Source organism: Lactuca serriola, chromosome 2 (assembly GCF_051521515.1).
Source record: "Lactuca serriola cultivar US96UC23 chromosome 2, Lser_US96UC23_V15, whole genome shotgun sequence".
NCBI classification, from domain to species: Eukaryota; Viridiplantae; Streptophyta; class Magnoliopsida; order Asterales; family Asteraceae; genus Lactuca; species Lactuca serriola.
Genome location: NC_136409.1, coordinates 236,344,993 through 236,364,866, shown reverse-complemented (window position 1 = coordinate 236,364,866; position 19,874 = coordinate 236,344,993). Strand labels below are relative to the sequence as shown.

Genomic DNA, 19,874 nt, shown 5'->3' with positions numbered 1-19,874 from the left:
CCCCGCGTAGCGGGCCAGTGCCCCGATTTCCTTTGCGAGTCAATGCTGTACGCCCCGCGTACCAAAGAGGGTACGCCCAGCGTACTCCTCCTGTTGGACTTTCAATTTTTGGGCTTCGAGTTTGGGCCGTTGGTGGGCAGTTGGTTGTTGGGCCAAGTCTGGGAATTTATGGACAGAGTGTTTTGGGCCCAATTATTGTTATGGACTTTGGTTCTAGGCCTATTTGGTGAAGTGGGCCCAATTTGGTAAATTGGGCCAATGTTGGACTTTGTATGAGATTTGGATTTTGGTCTTGGTCCGATATGTGGAAGTATGTTTGACCTAATGTTTATTTGTTATGATGGTTAGTTCGGGATTTGCGGTGAGTTGGTGGTTCGATTCTTCAGTTTAGAGTATCGGCATTCGCGAGGTGAGTTATCCTCACTATATCAACAGGGTCTAAGGCACCAAGGCCGGCCCTTATCGGATTGAGATCCGGGTAGTTGTTTCTATGTTGTTGCTGTGATATGTTTGCATCCTGAGAGCTAGGATGGTATATGTTAGAGACCTGATTGAGATCGGTATCCTGAGAGATAGGGAGATGCTATGATAGTGACCTGTTAGGTCGGTATCCTGGTTAGGATGATGATATGTTATATGATCTGTTTGATCTGCTTGTTGACTGTGAATTTCTATATGATTGTATGTATATGTGCACATGGTGGATTGGATTGGAGTTGGGTTGAGGCGGGTCTTGCTTTGTGTTGTAGGCTAAGATACCCAAGGCGGACCGGTTGTTCCGAAGGCCCAACGAGCGGTCCGGATAGGCTGTAGGCCCCAAGAGGGCGGACCAGACGTGCCGAGGCTCGGAGAGTGGACCAGGCAGACTAAAGGCCCGGTGTGGACGGACCAGTCATATTGTAGACTCAGAGAGTGGACCACGTGGATTGAAGGCCCGGTGCGGGCGGACCAATCACACTGCAGACTCGATGTATGTGGATAGACTCAGAGGGTGGACCAGGTGGACGGTAGGTCGGTGCGGCGGACCAGTCACACAGTAGACCCGAAGTGCATGGCTGTTCTGTGATCTGATATGTTGTGGCATGTTATGCGTGTATGGTGTATGTGGTTGGTATTTTGGGGATATCTCACTAAGCTTTCGGGCTTACAGTTGTGGTTTTATATTTTTCAGGTTCTTCAGGAGACCGTGGCCAGGCGAAGGCGTGATCGTACCGCTCCTCATAATTTTGTAGTAATGTGATTCTGGGAATACGTTAAATATTTTGTATTGCAAACCTTTTTGTAAAGATTTAATGGAATCGAGCTGTTTTTGAAAAATTTAAAATTGGTTGTATTTTTTTTCGGTCGTTACAAGGGGTAAAATGAACATTTTACCCCTAGTATGGATTATGGATTATGGCATGGAACCCAATTGCTAATTGGGTGTGTTGTTGGTATTGATAGCTCGGGAAGCCAGCAGGGCAGCAACTAGGGATTTCTTTCGGGAAGCTTCTGCATTCTAGGTGAGTTGTCCTCACTATACTTGTGGGTCAAAGGCATCAATTCCGGCCCATTGGATTGATATCATGTTATGCATGCTATTATATTGTTATGACCTGTTAGGTCGGTATCCTGGTAGATGGGATGTTGTTATGATGTTATGATCTGTTAGATCGGTATCATGGTAGATAGGAAGTTGTTATGCTTAGTGATCTGTTAGATCTGTCTGATATCTATTCTGGCTATATGTTTTCCAGTAACATGTGTTGATGTAGTGAAGTTGGTTTGAGACAGTACTACTTAGTGCAGCCAGTCAACAAACCTAATAATGTTTATATCGGTACATTATATGTATGCTTATCCGTTATGTATATGTCGACATGGTTTGTGTGTGTGGTTGGGTTGAGGCAGACCTGCTTTGTGCTGAAGGCCAATAGACCCAAGGTGTCCCGGATAGACTGAAGGCCAGTGGGGCGTACCAGTCAAGCCGAAGGCCCGAAGAAGGGTCCGGATAAGCTGAAGGCCCGGTGAGGCGTACCAGATAAACTGTAGGCCAGTGGGGCGTTCTAGTCAGACTGAAGGCTCTGTGACGTACCAGATAAATTGTAGGCCGGTGGGGGGTTCCAGTAATGTTGAAGGCCCTGTATACATACTGCTATTTGTATATGTTATCTTTTTGGGTGTTGGTACTTTGGGGGAACTCACTAAGCTTCGTGCTTACAGTTTTGATTTATGGTTTCAGGTACTTCAATGGATCGTGGCAAGGTGAAGGCGTGACCGTAAACATCCTCACGTTTTGGACTTATGATTTTTGGGAAACTCTGATAATGTGAATGTTTTGAAAACTATGTTGAAAGATATTCTGATTTTTAAATAATTTTTTGGGAACAATAGTTTTTTTTTTTTTTTTTTTTTTGTAAACACTTCTATAGAAAAATGTTGTTTTGAAAAGTTTAAACTTTATGAAATTTTTGGGATGTTACAGGGTACTTTGAATATCAAGTGTTTCGAGTACTGTTCCAACTTTCAGCGTCTTATGTTTGGGATGTGATAGACTTTGGTTGAGTGGAAGTGGTTTGTGTACTTTTGGATTTTTGTAGTTGGGTGTGTATGTACCGACCAGAGACTTTTGAAAAATAGTTGTTGAATGTATTTGAAATTCATTTTAATGAAAAGAAAATACATGGCCCATTAATAATAATTAACAAAATCACAAAAATAAAAAGTTTGAATACTCCTTTGTTTTGTATGTGGGTATAACTTGTGTTTTATAAGACACCGGCTCATTGGTCAGTAACAAACTTGGATAACTAACATGAATATGCCTACCAAAATTCATACAAATTTTTGTACCATCCCAAATTTCAAACCAAAATTTTATTTTAAAAACATAAGTTAAACATCCAAAACCATTTTTCATAAAGGACCTAAGTAACAAATTATGACACCAAGACGATATGAAGCTAACCCGACGCTTTCGTTGCTGGTTGAAGGTGTGACGCCAAGCCTATACCTTCTTGCATTTAGACATCACATCAGACTCAAAATAATACCACCGGTACATTAAGCCTGCAACCAAGTCTACACTTTCATACGTTCAAGCCAAAAAAGACATTAACCCGAAAATCTACTCAACCATGTTTTAAGTAACGAATTACCACAAAAAATCCAATTAAAAAATGGATTAACGTATACATCCTTGCTTGCATTGTAGCTTCTTAAATGGATTGTTGGAGTTTGTTGATAGACCTAAGTAACCCAGGTATCACTTCTACCGATCTAGGACACATGTGGTCATTATACCACCCAGCCCAACTGCACCTGCTCTCACTACTAGCACAAGACCAAAATCACCTTCTAGGGTTACGATTAGACCATGATGTGACAATAACAAGATGCCAGCTTCCACGATGGAAAATCACCATTCTTCTTAGTGTTCTTAAGCTTCGTACACTTCACATATGAAGTCTTAGAGGAATATGATGAAAAAGAGGTCAATATATAAGTAAATGTTATAAACCCTATGTGAAATGAAGAAAATACCCACATGTGCAAGGCACATGGAGCATCCCCACTAAGGGCCATTTGTGGGCAACGTTTGCTTCGTAAGGACCATCCATGCAAAAATGTTTCATATGGACTTACTAGTACAAGGTTGGACATCATGTTTATAGTGAGCAGATTCATGGAATCACCCGAGCAAAGTCATTAGGAGATCGACTGGAAAAAGGGTCTTGGCGATATATTAAAGGAACATTCGATTATGGTATTACACAAAGGCGGTTCCACTATGGTGCCCATAGTGGCACCGGCAACCCTTATTTTTTCGGACGCAATGTAAACTATTTTTAATTTCTCGTTTTTTCTACTATTGTGTCACTACGTAAAAAAAATGTGTCACCGGCAACACCTACTACGAAATCCTGCGTCTGCCCTTGTATTACATATTAGAAGGTTGCAAATCCGAAGTTAATGGTTTATTGTGACAATGCCTATGTTGGGTGGGGGGGATATCAACGATAGCAAAAGCGGTTTCTGGTTATGTATTTAGTTTGGGTTTAGGTGTGATTTCATGGCAATCTAAGAAACAAAAAGTGGTAGTTGAAGAATTAAAGTTCCCTCAAAATGAACCAACAATAAGTTGTTATGACAATAAATCATAAATAGCACTAATAACTCAGTGTACACTGGAAAAGAAAGCATATAAGGATCAAATATCACTTCATTTGGGAGTTAGTACATACCATGTGAAGAAGTTGAAGTCAACTTTTGCAAATCAAGTGATCAAACAACTCACTAAAGTTTTAAAGCTAGGTTGGAAATTTGTAAAGATGAAAGCTAGATTGGGCGTAATCCAAGTCTAGTTTAATTAAGGGGGAGTATTAGACTATATGGAGTGGTAGCATGCAAGCATATAAGGATCAAATATCACTTCATTTGGTAGTTAGTACATACCACGTGAAGAAGTTGAAGTCAACTTTTGCAAATCAAATGATCAAACTGTTCGCTAAAGTTTTAAAGCTAGGTTGGAGATTTGTAAAGATGAAGGCTAGATTGGGCGTAATCCAAGCCTAGTTTAATTAAGGGGGAGTATTAAGATATATGGAGTGGTAACATCTTTAGCATATTGTCACATCATGTTTTTACCTGCCATCTAGTTTCATTTACACTTGAATTCTGAAGAAACAAACAACAAATGAAAAACAACCAATCATAATCCTTTGATTTAAAAAAAAAAACAAAACAAAAGGAAATGGACCAATACGAGCCTTTTTCTCTTTAACATCTTTCTCTTTCCTCTTGTTAACCAGGTAGCGAGGTCATTCTAACGAGTCATCTAATGAGGGTTACGTCCTACAGGGTGATGTTGGGGTCTTGTAACGAGTTGGAGGCGAGCTTGGCTAGTGAGCCATTCCCTTCGACCTTAAACTTAGTAAAACGCTTGAACTAGATTATTAATATATGTTAGTTATGCAATGTGACAGTTATGCTAGACATCGGGATGACACACGTGTCACAACGGCAAGAATATAGCTAAAGGTCGTCGACTCTTATTTGAACACTTGTCCATTATTTTTTAACTTGGCCGATTCATAAAGGTCGCCATCAACTATGAGTCTATGACTCCAAAAACTCTTCCGGTTCTGCAGTTCGCATATGCAACCTTTAACTCGTGAGGCCAGAATCGCATGTGCTTGTAGTGCATTTATCTTATGTGATAGTGATGAATCTTGGCCACAATTTTAATATCCATATCTTACATAAAATCGAATTATTTTCAACTTGGCCCTTTTAGATTATTTCTTATAGAAATTTCAACTTAAGTTTATGTAAAATTTTCATACGGTAATACTATTTTATCCACAACTTATATCTATTTGCTCATTCATTGTTGATGAATATTTTATATACTCAATTAATTAATACAGTATAATATATGTAGGTGCCTTTATTTGTTTGTTTTGAGATGGGTGTATTTGACTACAAAAGGTGCTAAAATAAAATAAAATAAAATAAAACCAATCAAGTGGTCGTTTGACTTCTTTTTTATTATTTTAAAAAGATTTATATAAATGCATTTTTTAAAAATAAATTAATATAACTTATAGTATTTGTCTTAATTTTGAAATAAAAAATAGAAATTGAAATGTGATACAAAGGTTGGACACGCGGGTTGACTGTGTATTTTGACCAAGCTGCCACTGCTGACCATCTTACCTGGTTACGTGTCGTCGTGTCCGCTATTTTATCCTCATTTTGAAAGGGAAATTCCTCCCTCCTTCCCATTTCTTTAAAATGAACATATCTATCTATTTATTTATTTTCGTTATTTTCTACAAAAATAAACTACAGCTCAGACAACACCCACCTTCCCTCTCCTCTCTCTGAAAATACTGGTGAGAAACGATGCCGTACTGCAACGTCGGAACTACCAACAATGGTATCAAGATTTTCTACAGAACCTACGGCGGCGGACCAGTTAAAGTTCTCATGATCATAGGTATCTATATATTACTATTAGTGTTTCCCTGAATAAATTATGATCTTCTTCGATTTACGTGGTTGAATTTCGTGTCAGGATTGGCTGGGACACACGATTCATGGAAGCCACAAATCGAGGGGCTGGTTGGGACGACGCGGGCGAATGATATTGATGATAATCGGAGCTCCGAAGACGGTGTGTGCAATGGGAATGGGAATGGGATAGAAATTTGTGTTTTTGATAATCGAGGAATGGGTCGAAGCTCCATACCTAAACACAAATCCGAATACACGTACGTAAGCCTGTTGTCATTTCAGTCAAAAATCATCAGAATTTTATGTCTTATTTGTGTGAACTTTTGGTGCATAACATTGGGGGTTCATGGCGTAATTGAACTCGCAGAAGAAAAAAAAAAAAAAAAAGGGAAACACCAACTTTTACACTTTTTGGTTCCAGGCGATATTAATTATTTTAAGAGTAAATAATAAAGAATCAAATTTCAGTCAAACAAATTATAACTCACTAACTTGTACTCGTCTCGTGGTATATATTTCATCATCTATTTATCTTTTTCAATAATAAATATTTTCAAACAAATTACAACTTAAAGTAGCAGAAATACTTCCAAGTTCCAACCAAACAGCATATGGATAATGTTGAATGTTGAATGTTGAATGTTGAATGTTGAGCGCAGAACTAAAATCATGGCCGCAGATGCAATATCTGTAATGGAGCATTTAGGTTGGAAGAAAGCTCATGTATTTGGGCATTCAATGGGTGAGTCATAAATTTCTTATACTTATATTTTGTTTCAGTATACTTATTTAATTATAATTGATACATTGATACATACAAATACAATATAGGTGGTATGATAGCTTGCAAAGTGGCTGCTGTTTTCCCAGATAGGGTTCTGTCCTTGGCTTTGCTAAATGTAACCGGTGGAGGCTATGAATGTTTCCCCAAGGTACACACACACACTACTGACTACACTACTAGTAATAGATTGATTCATGCCACTCCTTCTTAGATCACCTTTTCTTCTCTTTTTATAAAATAATTTAATTGATTATTGATATCATCATCTACTAATATGGTGAAAATGGTTGATGCAGTTTGATCGTCAAACCTTATCCATTGCAATGCGTTTCTTGATGGCCAAAACTCCAGAGCAAAGGGCAGCTGTTGATCTGGACACTCATTACACACAGGTTAGGTTTCATTCTTTTATACCATATCATATGATGATGATGTTTATATTATCCATTATCCATTATCCATAATACAGTTTGAAGCTCACCCCATGTATCTATGCAGGAATATCTTGAACAACACATTGGAGTTAAAACAAGAAGACAGGTATTATATCAGGGATATGTGGAAGGGATATCAGCAACTGGGATGCAGTCAAATCATGGGTTTGATGGGCAGGTCAATGCCTGCTGGACACACAGAGTTTCTAAAAAAGAAGTTGAAGTGATTGGCAACAATGGCTTCTTGATATCAGTCATTCATGGGAGGTGTGATGTGATTGCTCAAATATCTCATGCAAAAAGGCTTGCAAACAAACTTTATCCACTTGCAAAAATGGTAGAGCTTCCGGGAGGTCATCTTGTGAGTCATGAGAGGAGTAAAGAGGTGAATGAAGCTCTACTGGATTTGATCAGAGCATCAGAAACCAAGACAAGCCCATTTGACTGGACTAATTTATCCCCAAACACCTCTACCTCTAGTAAGTATTACTACAGTTAGGCAGGCTATCGTCTTTCAAAAGATAATTAATTAATGAATATGAAGAATAGACTGTTGTTTTTATTCTCAGACTGTTGGACATCATCATCTAGCAGCAGATTAAATTCAGAGACAGAAAGCAGCAATTCTGGGATTGCACTTGCAGAAAAGATGAGAATTATGATTTTGTATATATTGGGCTTATTTTTGGTGGTACTTGAGTACATAAAAAGAGCAAGAGTTTTGGGATGTCTAAAGCCAATCAGGGTAGGCTCAGCCCTCACATGATTTGATTTGATGGAAAATATATTGACACTTGAAACTCTGGAATGAAACCTAATTGAGATTACAAGAAACAAGATTGAACATATTTATACCTGCTGCTGCATAAGAGACTCGTCTGAACTGGAGGCTGAATCTGCATATATGGCCACACACAAAACATCTCCTTAAGTTGATTTATGAACAGTAAAGAGAATATTACCTTACCTGTAAGCTGTAACATAATATTCCAAATGGAGCAGTTTTAGCAATATGCCATTGGAATATTCTGAATCCATATCACCTATGTGATGATGTACTTTCAGCCATACAATGTAAAAAGTTGTATCTAATTAATATAAAGGGATTTTGCTGCTCATTTTTCCTATGTGTTCCTAAATCAGATTAAGCACTACAATATATATGCCAAAAGACTAAAAAATATGAAAGATGTACGTATCCTTGCAACTGGAATGTCCCTTGAAAAAAATGCTCCACTGCTTACATCATCACCAATCAGCAGAGGTGGTGGCAGTAACATAACATAACTAAATAAAATATTGGCTGGATGCTGCCTTTGGAGTTTGGGTTTGTGGGCTCTCCTCTGTTAAAAAAAGAAGCAATAAATAATTATAAAAGAAGTTTAGTTGATACACCCGAAAACCAAAACCTCACCATTCGCTTGCAAATATCATTACCCTTCTCTTTGAGAGACTTTTTTATCATCATATTCGCTATTTTCACATCTTTCTTGCTTTCCAGTCAATCTCTCAAACATGACAAGCTGTTGTTTTAGTCTCTTCATCTTGTACAAGTTACAACACCCCGAGTGCATGAAGATGATGATATGTTTTCACCATTGGCAATATCTATTTTCCTTGAACATTATTCTCCAACAGAAATTACATCTTTCTTATCTCCAAATTCCTTTGAACTTTTGAAGGAACTTCTTTATCTTTTTCTTTCCGGGATTGGGAAACTGTGAGTCGTACTTGTGATTCCATTCACACTTTCAAGGCATGCAACTCCAGCTCCAGCAATAAAGCTTCAAGTGTATGGTTTTGTTGTTTGAGATTTGTTTGTTAAACTATGACCAAGTCCCTTTAATATGAGAATTATATCGTTTCAACTCAATATCCATGCCAATGAAAGCTTCCAATTGTTGTGCAAATCAAAAGCATTCATGCACCTCAAGCTCAACAACAGTAGTTATGTATTTCTCAGTTTCACTCACTTGTAATTGTCCATTAAAGTTTCACAGGTAAACAAAATGAATGTTGAGAAAAAGGAATTCCCATTGTTGAGAAAAAACTGCTCTTCTTTGGAATCTAATTGCAAGGCCAAGGATTTGTTTGATCCTGTCCTATAAAGAAAGAAAAAATGTTAGGTCTCCATACAAAGTTACAAGAATCAAAGATGAAGTTTCAAAACTTACAAGAATCAAAGATGAAGAATTCTGTGTCGGTGAAAATCAAAACAGCAAGAAGTTGATGATGTGGTTGAGTTTGAGAAATTTGATATATATATAAATCAAAAGCAAAAGCAGGTGCTAATGACTTGAAACATGTACATGTGGATGACTTCAATTCAGTTAAAAAAAAAAAAGAACATTATTCATAATGCAAGCTTGTAACCAGTCGGTATGTGGAAAATAACAAATAATTTTTCTTAACTTTTCCTTGTGTTTCTGTAGGAGGCATGGAGTTATGTAGAAGACAATGACAAATTGACAATGGAGGCAGGATACAAGATAACAAGTTACCCTAAATTATTTTATTAGTATAAAAAAAAAAAAAAAAGGTGGAATTGTCAGAAAGTAATTTCACAAATACCCAGTGTTTGGTAAAATGAATAAATAGCAAATGAAACCTAAGGTACATTCATAAAGTAACTTGGCAAAATCCATTTTACAAGATGGGTGGGTCATGGGTGATATGCTATATTTTGGTGGGTCGTTTTAGTTTAGTGGTTATATAATCCTCCCAGAACTAAAACATAAAAAAAAATATTACAAATCCAAATCCAAATCCAAGTAGAGTAACTAGTCATCCTGTTGATGGGTGTCGGTATCTGCTTTTGTGATATGCTTGAAGGGGTCGGTTCGCATATAGGCTTCTGGTCTGTAAAACCCCATCTCATTCATTCTATTGCTGATTGCATGAAGTATTGCTTTCTTTTTCCCTCCATATTCGTCTTTGTTGTTTTCCACCAACTCATTCGCCTCAGCAGCCAAATTCCTCACAAAAACAAACACATTATCCTCCCACAGCTTCAGCCTCTCTATGTCATACCCCACCAGCTTCCCAGTCTCCCATATGTCCCTCACCTGCTCTTCCACAAACGGGGTTCTTTCCTGTGCGTATCGAATCATTTCATCTTTTTTCGTCTGCATTTACAAAATTACTCATAACATCATCAATAAAACCAGACTTCACTCAAACAGTTTTAGACCATGAATACACAAACAAAAAGTAACTTGTTCATCCTCAACTCACATACATACCCAACCCACCCATCAAACACTTGAAACCTCACATTTTACTAAACTCAAAGCTTACCGCAGCTATAAATTAAGAAAAAACTGTATCGGGAATGCTTATTAATCTTTTTTTTTTTTTTTTGGAACTGAGGGAGGGAAGAACTTACCGATCCTAGGCAGATCTCAGGAAAAATTAGCTAAATACTATCCAAAACAATCTTACGGTCATAATTGTGTGATTTATGATTGGACAACTTTCACATCAACAGATAACAATGAACCTCCCGGAATCTCAAATCCTAAAATACATACAATGTAGAGCCACAAGTTAAGTAGGTTGGTACCAATTTTCTTCTCCTCCATATCCGCCGACGCCCACCGCCTCCGTCCGGTGCGCCCTAGAAAATGAAAAATATCAAATTAGATACTGAAATACACTTATAAACAAGGAAACAATTGATAACTATCTATGACCTTGGATTGGATAGAAAGGTTGGAACGCCGTGTATGAGCTTGACTCAACTCGAGTTTCTGCAGAAAGATATTATTGAGGATTTTGTAAAAGTTATGATGATGAATAATCGCAGATCTTGAATAAGTTAAGATAAGACCATGGATTATTTACAGATGAATATAGTGACTGGAGGTCAGTGAATCCAAAGGACTTCGTCGCTATTGCCATTGCCATGTCTAAATGTTGGAGCTCAAACTCTTATCTTCATGGGTTTCGTTTTTATAGCTCAGGAAATGGCAAAAACCCTGCTATCATATCGACGAATATTCAAGGGTTTAATCGGGAGATCAGAAAAACTTTCCTCCACTCTTTTTACACCATTTTTTATGGTTAATGATAAATTTAACTATTTTTTGTCATTGGTTTTATAAGGTCATTTACTCATTTCAATTAATTTTATATATTTTAATGGCACAAGGTACACACTCTTATGCACAAGAAGCAACAAGAAACACTAAACACAAGGTGCCAGAAGTTCTTCTAGCATGGTGGCTCGGCCAACCCAACGCGGTGCCACGTAACCCACCGCAAGGTGCGGTTCCTTGGTACACCAATCGGTTTAATGTGGCTAAAATGACATGTATTGCACTTGTCCGTGTAGATATCATCATATGATTTTAAAAGATCATATTAGGTATATTCACATCTTCTTCCTTTCTTTCAATGTCTTTGTCATCGATGTCGACGATCGTATGTTTCATTCACTCTCTTCCTTTCTCTTTTTCTATTCTCTCTAATCTGCAATTCTCCCTCGATTTTATCTCTATTCGAGAACCATGCCCCCTGGGTGAACTAAGACACCATACAATCTCTTCATTGAAAATTCGGCCACCCTCACACCACTCATCGTCGTTCCCTCCTCTATCTCTTTGCTCCGCCCATAGACACATCAAGGGTTCATATCTCGTTTGTTGTTGCTCATCTTCCTAGACTCATCATGAAAATAAAAGTAGAATCGTTTAGTGATGGAAACCCGAATTGACATTAGTTTTCCTAATTTTCAATTAAATGGTAACAACGAAGTCACTGATGATAGGAGGTACTATCATTAACAATAAATAGATCCATGTAAGTACGATAGTACGTCATTACCGAGAACGAGGTTGAGTTAAGGCTCTTAACAAAGTTTTGGAGACATCTAAGCAACAAAGATGTTGTAAAACTTTACCTATATGATCTAGATGTGGTGCGGCCTCAAAAGAAGATTAATGGTTTATCTTCTAAAGGGTCATGAAAAGGAGTTCAACGCATGGCCATATTAGCGCCCAATAAGGAAAAGTATTGCGGAATCTCATATAATTAAACTGTTGATGGGTGTACAGCCACGTCTTTGCCTTCCTACGAACTGATAATGTACCTGAAAAACATTTAATCCATAACTGTAAGCCAAAACTTAGTGAGTTCCATGAAATACCTCACACAAAAATACACATACAATGCATGCACATAAGGCCTACAACACAAAGTTGGACCACCACCTGAGTCTATAACAATTAGTTGGACCTCTCCTTGAGCATACAACATTTGGTTGGACATCTCCCTTTAGGCCTACAATATCAACTGAATCGTCCAGGTATCTTTTCCTTCAGCACACAAATGAGCCGCCCTCAACCTGTCCACAATATGTAGACACATACAATAACCATACACACCGTTACAGACAAATATTAACAAATCTACTTATCTAACAAATCACTACAACATACCAACATCCTAACATACAGATGATCCATATTGTAGTACAAGCCACAAGGTATACTGAGAAAACTCGCCTGAGCTAACCAGCATAAGCTCAACAACAACCATCAGCAACATAGCAGCTAACAAAATCCACCTAAGGCCAAACTGAGACTAGTCCTTAGTCAATTACTCAATCCTACCCAAGTTTGACCAAAAGTCAAACCGGTGAAATGGCAATGGTCAATTGTCAAAGTCAATGGTCGAGCATCGTATTGTAACCAACACCATGGTCGGGTCGTGGTGGCTACGGGCTAAAATATGAAATACTCATGTTTCAACATGCCACCATGCCGTGGCTAGAGCCCAAAACAGCTTAATCGGTTAAGCACTTAACCCTTAAGTCCAAGCTTCCAACTTTCCATATATGGTACTTAATAGCTTCACAATGGATAAAGTTTCCAACTTTATCCATTAGGATGGTCCAAACAACAAATATCTAAACTTTAAGTCTCAAAGATTCTAAGAATGCATCTTTCTCGACTTAATCCATTAAGTCCAAGCCTCCAACTTTCAAATCTGAATCAACATAATGCCTAAATGGATAAAGTTTCCAACTTTATCCATAATGATGCCACAAATTTCCAATATCTACAACCCTAAGCTAAGAAATGTCTAAAATCCACTTTCTATTTTTATGGAGTAAGAAGAGTTCTTGCATACACTCTTTACTCCACCAAATCACTATATTTGAACGTTAAACATTAACCAAAAATCATGGAGTTCTTCAAACTCCATGGGACACATCACAAAGGGACCAAAACTCATTAAAATGGACCAAAATACCAAATACTCATAAATCTAATGATGAAACACAATAAAGCAAGGATCTTTGCAACTCACAAGGGTCTAGAAGGTAGATAAGGTTGATCGCTTCAATTATAAAGCTTCAAAACCAAGTCTTTGAAAAATACAACACCCAAAAGCCATAAAAACTTAAGAATATGGATGAGATGAGAGAAGATGAGCTTAATCTATGAAGGGATGCTATGGTTTGCTAAAAAAAACAGGGGTTCTTAATGCAATGGAGGCTGTAAAATGACCTAAAACATGCGGTTGAAGCCTTTAAATACAAACCAAACTCTAATTTAATGAGCTTGGATTGTACAGCCCACCATGTCGTGGTGAACTTCTCACCATGCCATGGTGATGAGGTTTACCCAATTTTTATTTCAGCTTCAAACAGTCATAACTTCATCGGTTCAACTTTGTTTTCAGTTATTTCTATATGCACGTGAACGTATTAACAAGCTCCATAATTCTCTCTAGTTACTTTTGACTTAAAACATATAGAACTAAATTCATTAATTCATGCAAGAGGTCTGAAGTATCATTTTTATCATTTTACCCTTTGGCTCCAAAGCACAATTCAATGGTTTAAATCATTTAACCAACATTATCAACATCAAATATGGTCTAATCTCTATTCCCTTGAAGCCCACCTTTATTCGATCAAATTACAATCCACTAACCTGAAATCAAAAACACCCTGAAACTGGAATGTTACAAAAGATTACAGTTTTAGAGCAATGTAAAAAACATTAAGGACAGGATCGTGCATTCGTTTTACAAGTCGAATATCAACAACTCGAGGTTGGTTTATATTACTATTTCATCCTTTAATTTTGCTCGATAACGTTCATTCTACCTTTCTTATAATCATATATAATCGTTAAACATCGATCTGGTTTGTGACGAAACTTGATAACTAATAATAATAATAATTAGATTTACATATAATTTTCAATATTAACTGTCAATTTCTTGTTTCTATCTATTATGATTTACAACACATAAAATGGCAAAAACCATTTTTTTTCATAACTCGTCAATTGATGAATATTCATTGGTTAATCACAAATAAAAACTTCTCGAGTTCTCTCCGTTTTTTTTATTACAACATCTTGTATTTTTTTTTCTTTCATTATTCATCAATCCTAGCAATATATTTTATGAAACAAGCAATTTACTTTTGTTTTTCAAATCACGTTGACACAATTTTAGTAGACATGTCAATTAGATGTTTGTTGGCTAACGTTCAAGGCTTTTGGATATAACTAGACCCGACATGTGATTGTTAAGCATTTAGCGAAATCATTGGGGGTGTACACTGCGATTAACACAAACACGGGCTTGATTTTCGTGTTGAAATAATATGCATAGTTTTGGTTAGGCAGCTATGACTATATGGTATGGAAGAGTTGCAGGTTTTGTGAGCGCCAAGGTACACATCAGTTTCTCGTTAAAATCTTATATGTGATTCTAACCATGCTAGAGACCGTGCTTGCGATAAATAACCCCTTTTCAATGCATCTCATTAGTAATTATCAAACATCTGAAAATATTGTACTGTATTTGGTATATTTAATAGATGAATTAAGTGAAATTTGAGAAAAATGCACTTTTTGATGACCCTCGTGTACCCTAAAGGCTAAAACTGATGGTTCCATCATTAAAAACAAACGGCTCATGACTTCAAATGAATGGATTATCTTTGCTTGAGAACTTTAATTAGAATCACTAATTAACTTAGCTATATTTTTTATGATTTGCAATTCTATAACCAATTCTTGGTACATGTGATAGCTATTTGGGTACAATTACTAGTTGAATCATCAAAGTAGAAAACTACCACCAACATTCTAAGAATGCATGTTCCTTTTTATAAAATATTTTTCTTATGATACCAGTATGATTTTATTTTTGATTAGTAGGTAGATTAAAAATGGCGTGCTTCTAGCTAGCTTTATCTGTTTATCCCATATCCTCCCCTTCTAAATCAGAATCGAAGAAAAGAATGAAGATATAATGATTCATCACCAGACATCAAATGGTGGTCCTACCAGCAACATAATGCCAATAATGCTCTGCTTCTTTCTGGAACACACAATGCAATAGGACTTTGATGAACCCAGCAAGATTTTCTCAAGAAGAAGGAACCATGGTCAAATTAATCTAACTTGAATGACTTGGTTTTAGTTAAATCATTCCCAACATTTTGACAACTGTGATCCTTTCACTGAATTCCTGATACCAGTAAAACAAAGAAATGAATGGTAGGTGTGTGAGAAAGAGAAGAGAAGGGTCAAGTTTCACGTAATGTGATGAGACACAGACACCTAATTGCCAACTCAGCAAGGGCAAGCTGCATGCTGCTGGAATCTTTATGTAATAAAAGGGACAAAAGTTTGTTTATTTTCGTATACACATTTGGCTATGTTCCTATACAACAGATTATATGCGAAAAAGATAAACCTAAAGAAAGAGGTATATAAGTTAAGTTAAGTTAAGTTAAGTTGTAGGATGATGTATGATTCCATCCCAAGCAAGAGGAGCTTCAAGGTCTCCTATGATTCTTGATATTCTAACTTCAAGACCTCTTTGGACTTCTCTGAAAAGGCTTCGTACACAATCACCAAATTTCTTCATGTCAAATCCATCATTCACACCTCCAACAAAACCAGAAGCAATCTTGGACTGTATCTCAATCAACTTCTGTCCTGTTGCCACTATGTATCTTTGCAGCTGAAATGTCTCTTCAAGAAAATGCTCCAATTTCTTCATCTTCACTCCACTGCCTGCATCCCCATCATTCTCATACTGTAAAACAAATTTTTACCCAAAACTCATAATAAATCATAACAAACTTTAAAATTAAAAAAATTAAAAAAATTAAAAAAATTAAAAAAATTAAAAAAATTAAAAAAAAAAAAACACTCACCATTCGCTTGCAGATATCGTTAGCCTTCTCTTGGAGAGACTGATATCTGCTAACTTGTTTACTGACTACAGACACCAGGCTATACAGCTTCCTTTTATCATCATATTCCCTATTTTCACAACTTTCTTGCTTTCCAGTCAATCTCTCAAACATGACAAGCTGTTGTTTTAGCCTCTTGATCTTGTACAACACCCCGAGAGCATGAAGATCCATCTTCCATGATGATGATGATGATGATATGTTTTCACCACTGACAATATCTTTTTTCCTTGAACATTCTTCTCCAACAGAAACTAAATCTTTCTTATCTTCAAATTCCTTATCTGGAGATTGAACTGCCAGCACCATTGCTTTGGAAGGAACTTGTTCATCTTTTTCTTTCTGGGGTTTTGGAGTGTTGAGTTGTAATTCTGATTTCAAGGCATGCAATTCTGATTCACGGTTGAACAATAAAGATTCAAGTTTATGGTTTTGTTGTTTAAGGTTTGTTAGATCATGATCAAGTCCTTCAATATGGGAATGAAGTCGTTTCATCTCGATATCCATGCTCATTGAATGCCAACGAAAAGCTTCTAATTTCTCATCTTTCAATCTCAATTGTTCTGCAAAAGCATTTACCTCAACCTCATGCCTTTGCTCAACAACACTTATGTATTTCTCAGTTTCACATTGAACCCATCCTTCCAATTGCCCAATATTTGCTGCAACATCTTCAACAAAGTCAAATACATGATACTATAAACAAAATATATATGTTCATAAAAGGTGGTCTTACCGAATTCTTGGCTTCCCTCTGTGATGATGGATTGTTGAGAAAATGGAGAAGCAGAGCATTGATCATCCTTCAACTCTAATTGCTCCGGTTTGGATTTGTGGTGTCTAGAAAGCATACTTCTCAGTGAATATCTCTCGTGTCTTGACTCGGGCACTGTCTTTGACTTTGACATTTTGACCTCTTTCAGTAACATTTTCTTCTCAGCTGTATCCAGTTTTGATTTCCTCAGCATAGCCGACAAAATCTTGTCTTTTTGCTCCAAATCTTTGCGGGTTTTGATAAGTTCCATTGACAGCTTTTGTGTCATCAACACATACTGTTCCTTTTGCTCTAGAACTCCATTAACTTCTTGTTTTTCTGCTTCCATCTGTCTAACAGCTCTACCCATCTCTGCTTCAAGCTGTCTTTGTGTTGATACAAGCTCAATAAACGCACTTTTATGCTTCCAAATCTCTTTCGAATGCTCTTGAGCTTCACGTTTCAATGTTTCTCTCAACTCCTCGTTTATTTTCTCAGCCTTTTTTACACTTTCCTCTTGCTCTCTCCTCTTATCCTTTTCTTCCTCCAACAACTTTTCTTTTTCTTCAAGCTGACCACATAATCCGGATACATTTTCTTTAGTTTTTGTATTGATAACTCTTAATTCATGCAAAAGAGCTCGAATTTGCTGTGTAAGTTTCTTTCTTTCCATTAACCAGCGCTGCTCATGTGCTGCAAACATGCTGACAACTTTCTCATTGGCTTTTGCATCTTCAACTCGCCTTCTTTTTAACTCTTTGATCTCTGTTTCTGCATTCTTGAGCTTATTTAGAAGTTCAAACTTATCGGTTTTCACTTGTTCTTCTCGCTGAATTCTCCACATAAGCAAACCTATAATCATACATGATCCTGTGATCCCCTTCTCATTCATGGCAATGATTTGGTTACTCCTGTAAAAAAAAAAAAACTAAATGTTAGGTCTCTGTACAAAGTTACTAGAATCTAAGATGAAGTTTCAAAACTTACAAGAATCAAAGATGAACAAGTCTGTGTTGAATTGGAACATGAACCGGTGGAGATCAAAACAGCAAGATCTTGATGATGTGGTTGAGTTTCAGAACTCTGATATATATTAATCAGCAAAAGCAGATGCTAAAGACTTAAAACATGTGGATGACTTCAATTCAGTTAAAAAGATCATTCATAATGCAAGTTTGTAAGTGGTCAGTATGGGGAAAAAGAACAAATAATTTGTTCCCTTGGTTTCAGTAAAGGCAGAAACATGGAACCCCACTTTTCCCAACTTTTCGCTCAAATGGGGCACAAGTTAGGCCAACAGGAGGCAAAAGCTTTAAAATCCTAGTTGTTTTTTTGTCCATATTATTTACCAAAAAGAAAGAAAAAGCGTACATATATTTGTATGAGTATATAATACACTTACACTTACGCCATCTTTGGAAAAATGGAAATTCACTTATGTGTGTCGAGCTTTAGGTATTACTAACAGAAAGACCCATATAGAATTAATGTGTGGCTTTACAGTGTGGCTTACTTGATGTGTCTCTTTGTCCACACTCAACACCATGCTGACTATTTCTTTACAAAGAAGCAATTTGGGGAAATGGGTTCTGATTATACAACCAGGGTTTACTTGTAAAACTTAATCTTGTTATTGAAAAAGACGATTTATGAACAACCACATGATGCAATTATTGAAAAGCAAGATTAAAAAAGAAGCATAGTTCATCTGTAAAGAATGGGGTTTTCATAATAAATGCTTCTTAGATTGGGTCCGAATGGAGTTGAAATAATGAAGGAAATCACTGTCATTTCGACATCACCAACATTGTGATGTGACACCCATGAAAAAGAAACCAGGTTTTAATGGACCTTAAAGTCTAAAGAGACTTAATCAGCAAGAAAGATTTTGTTTGTATTTCTTTTTTCTTGATTACTTAGATTCTTTATTAATCCCAAGATTAGGGTTTTATTGGGGAAGACCTGTAAAGCAGGACGCTTGTTGAGCAAAAGCTAAACAATGAAATAGGTTGTTGATTTCGATTATTGAAATATGAAAATGGGTGAGAACCTAAGTAGGATGAATCATGAAGCAGACTTTTTTCTTGAGATACTTATCAAGATCGGGCCTTGGTATCTGAGTTTGCTGAGGAGGCATGGAACCCAGCTGCTCCCTGCTGCCAATCTCGATTGAATACAAAGCAAACATTCCAACTCTTAAATCTCTTGCTCCAATGAATCCACGCATGATGATTGAAACACGGTGAAATTTATTTATTTATTTATTTTTACGGCTTAATTATAAATTGACGAGCGCCACCCAGAAAATTGTACAACATTTAACCCACTGCATATCCCAAAAATGCATTAATTTTTTTTGCCTAAATTGTAAGATCTTATTTTCAATTTTGTTCAATATTTAATTATTTTCTGGTTTATATTCAAATTAACCGGTTGTCTGCATTAATTTTTTTCTAATTGTAAGATGTATTGTCAATTTTGTTAAGTATTTGATTATTTTCTAGCTTATATTCAAATTAACCTATTGTTTTGTTGGTATCAGGACATCCATAATAGAAGTTTAATTATGATTGAATAGAGATTGAATGGAGTGTGAGTGAAGATATGAAGAATGGTTGAATGGAAAGGTTGTATAATAATTGAATGGTTGAATAAAATTAATCTTTATTTTTCAAT

General features: G+C 36.6%; 3 protein-coding genes across 6 annotated transcripts; 1 reads left to right on the top strand and 2 right to left on the bottom strand.

The window, feature by feature from the left end:
• The first annotated feature begins 5,803 nt into the window (after positions 1-5,803).
• On the top strand, positions 5,804-8,333 carry LOC145088940 (uncharacterized). Of its 2 annotated transcripts, none has more exons than XM_079027434.1 (7): positions 5,804-5,980; positions 6,059-6,254; positions 6,657-6,739; positions 6,829-6,929; positions 7,078-7,173; positions 7,280-7,694; positions 7,765-7,955. In XM_079027434.1, exons 1-7 carry the CDS (start codon positions 5,887-5,889, stop codon positions 7,815-7,817), a joined length of 1,038 nt encoding a protein of 345 aa, XP_078883560.1. In that variant the 5' UTR covers positions 5,804-5,886; the 3' UTR covers positions 7,818-7,955. The 2 variants fall into 2 exon arrangements, with proteins under 2 accessions (XP_078883560.1, XP_078883559.1); XM_079027433.1 differs by having other exon boundaries at positions 5,805-5,980; positions 7,785-8,333.
• A 1,459-nt stretch (positions 8,334-9,792) lies between these two features.
• Positions 9,793-11,216, bottom strand: PTAC7 (plastid transcriptionally active7). Its single transcript, XM_079027435.1, has 4 exons — positions 11,059-11,216; positions 10,908-10,964; positions 10,778-10,831; positions 9,793-10,340 (listed from the first exon to the last, which is right to left on the bottom strand). Exons 1-4 carry the CDS (start codon positions 11,119-11,121, stop codon positions 9,996-9,998), a joined length of 519 nt encoding a protein of 172 aa, XP_078883561.1. The 5' UTR covers positions 11,122-11,216; the 3' UTR covers positions 9,793-9,995.
• A 4,591-nt stretch (positions 11,217-15,807) lies between these two features.
• Positions 15,808-19,362, bottom strand: LOC145088939 (Ribonuclease P protein subunit P38-like protein). Of its 3 annotated transcripts, none has more exons than XM_079027430.1 (5): positions 19,249-19,362; positions 18,186-18,281; positions 17,181-18,109; positions 16,406-17,106; positions 15,808-16,284 (listed from the first exon to the last, which is right to left on the bottom strand). In XM_079027430.1, the coding sequence occupies exons 3-5, from the start codon at positions 18,088-18,090 to the stop codon at positions 15,976-15,978; spliced, it is 1,920 nt and encodes a 639-aa protein (XP_078883556.1). In that variant the 5' UTR covers positions 18,091-18,109; positions 18,186-18,281; positions 19,249-19,362; the 3' UTR covers positions 15,808-15,975. The 3 variants fall into 3 exon arrangements, with proteins under 3 accessions (XP_078883556.1, XP_078883555.1, XP_078883558.1); XM_079027429.1 differs by having other exon boundaries at positions 18,601-19,358; XM_079027432.1 differs by having other exon boundaries at positions 16,110-16,262; positions 18,186-19,361.
• Between the last annotated feature and the right edge of the window lie 512 nt (positions 19,363-19,874).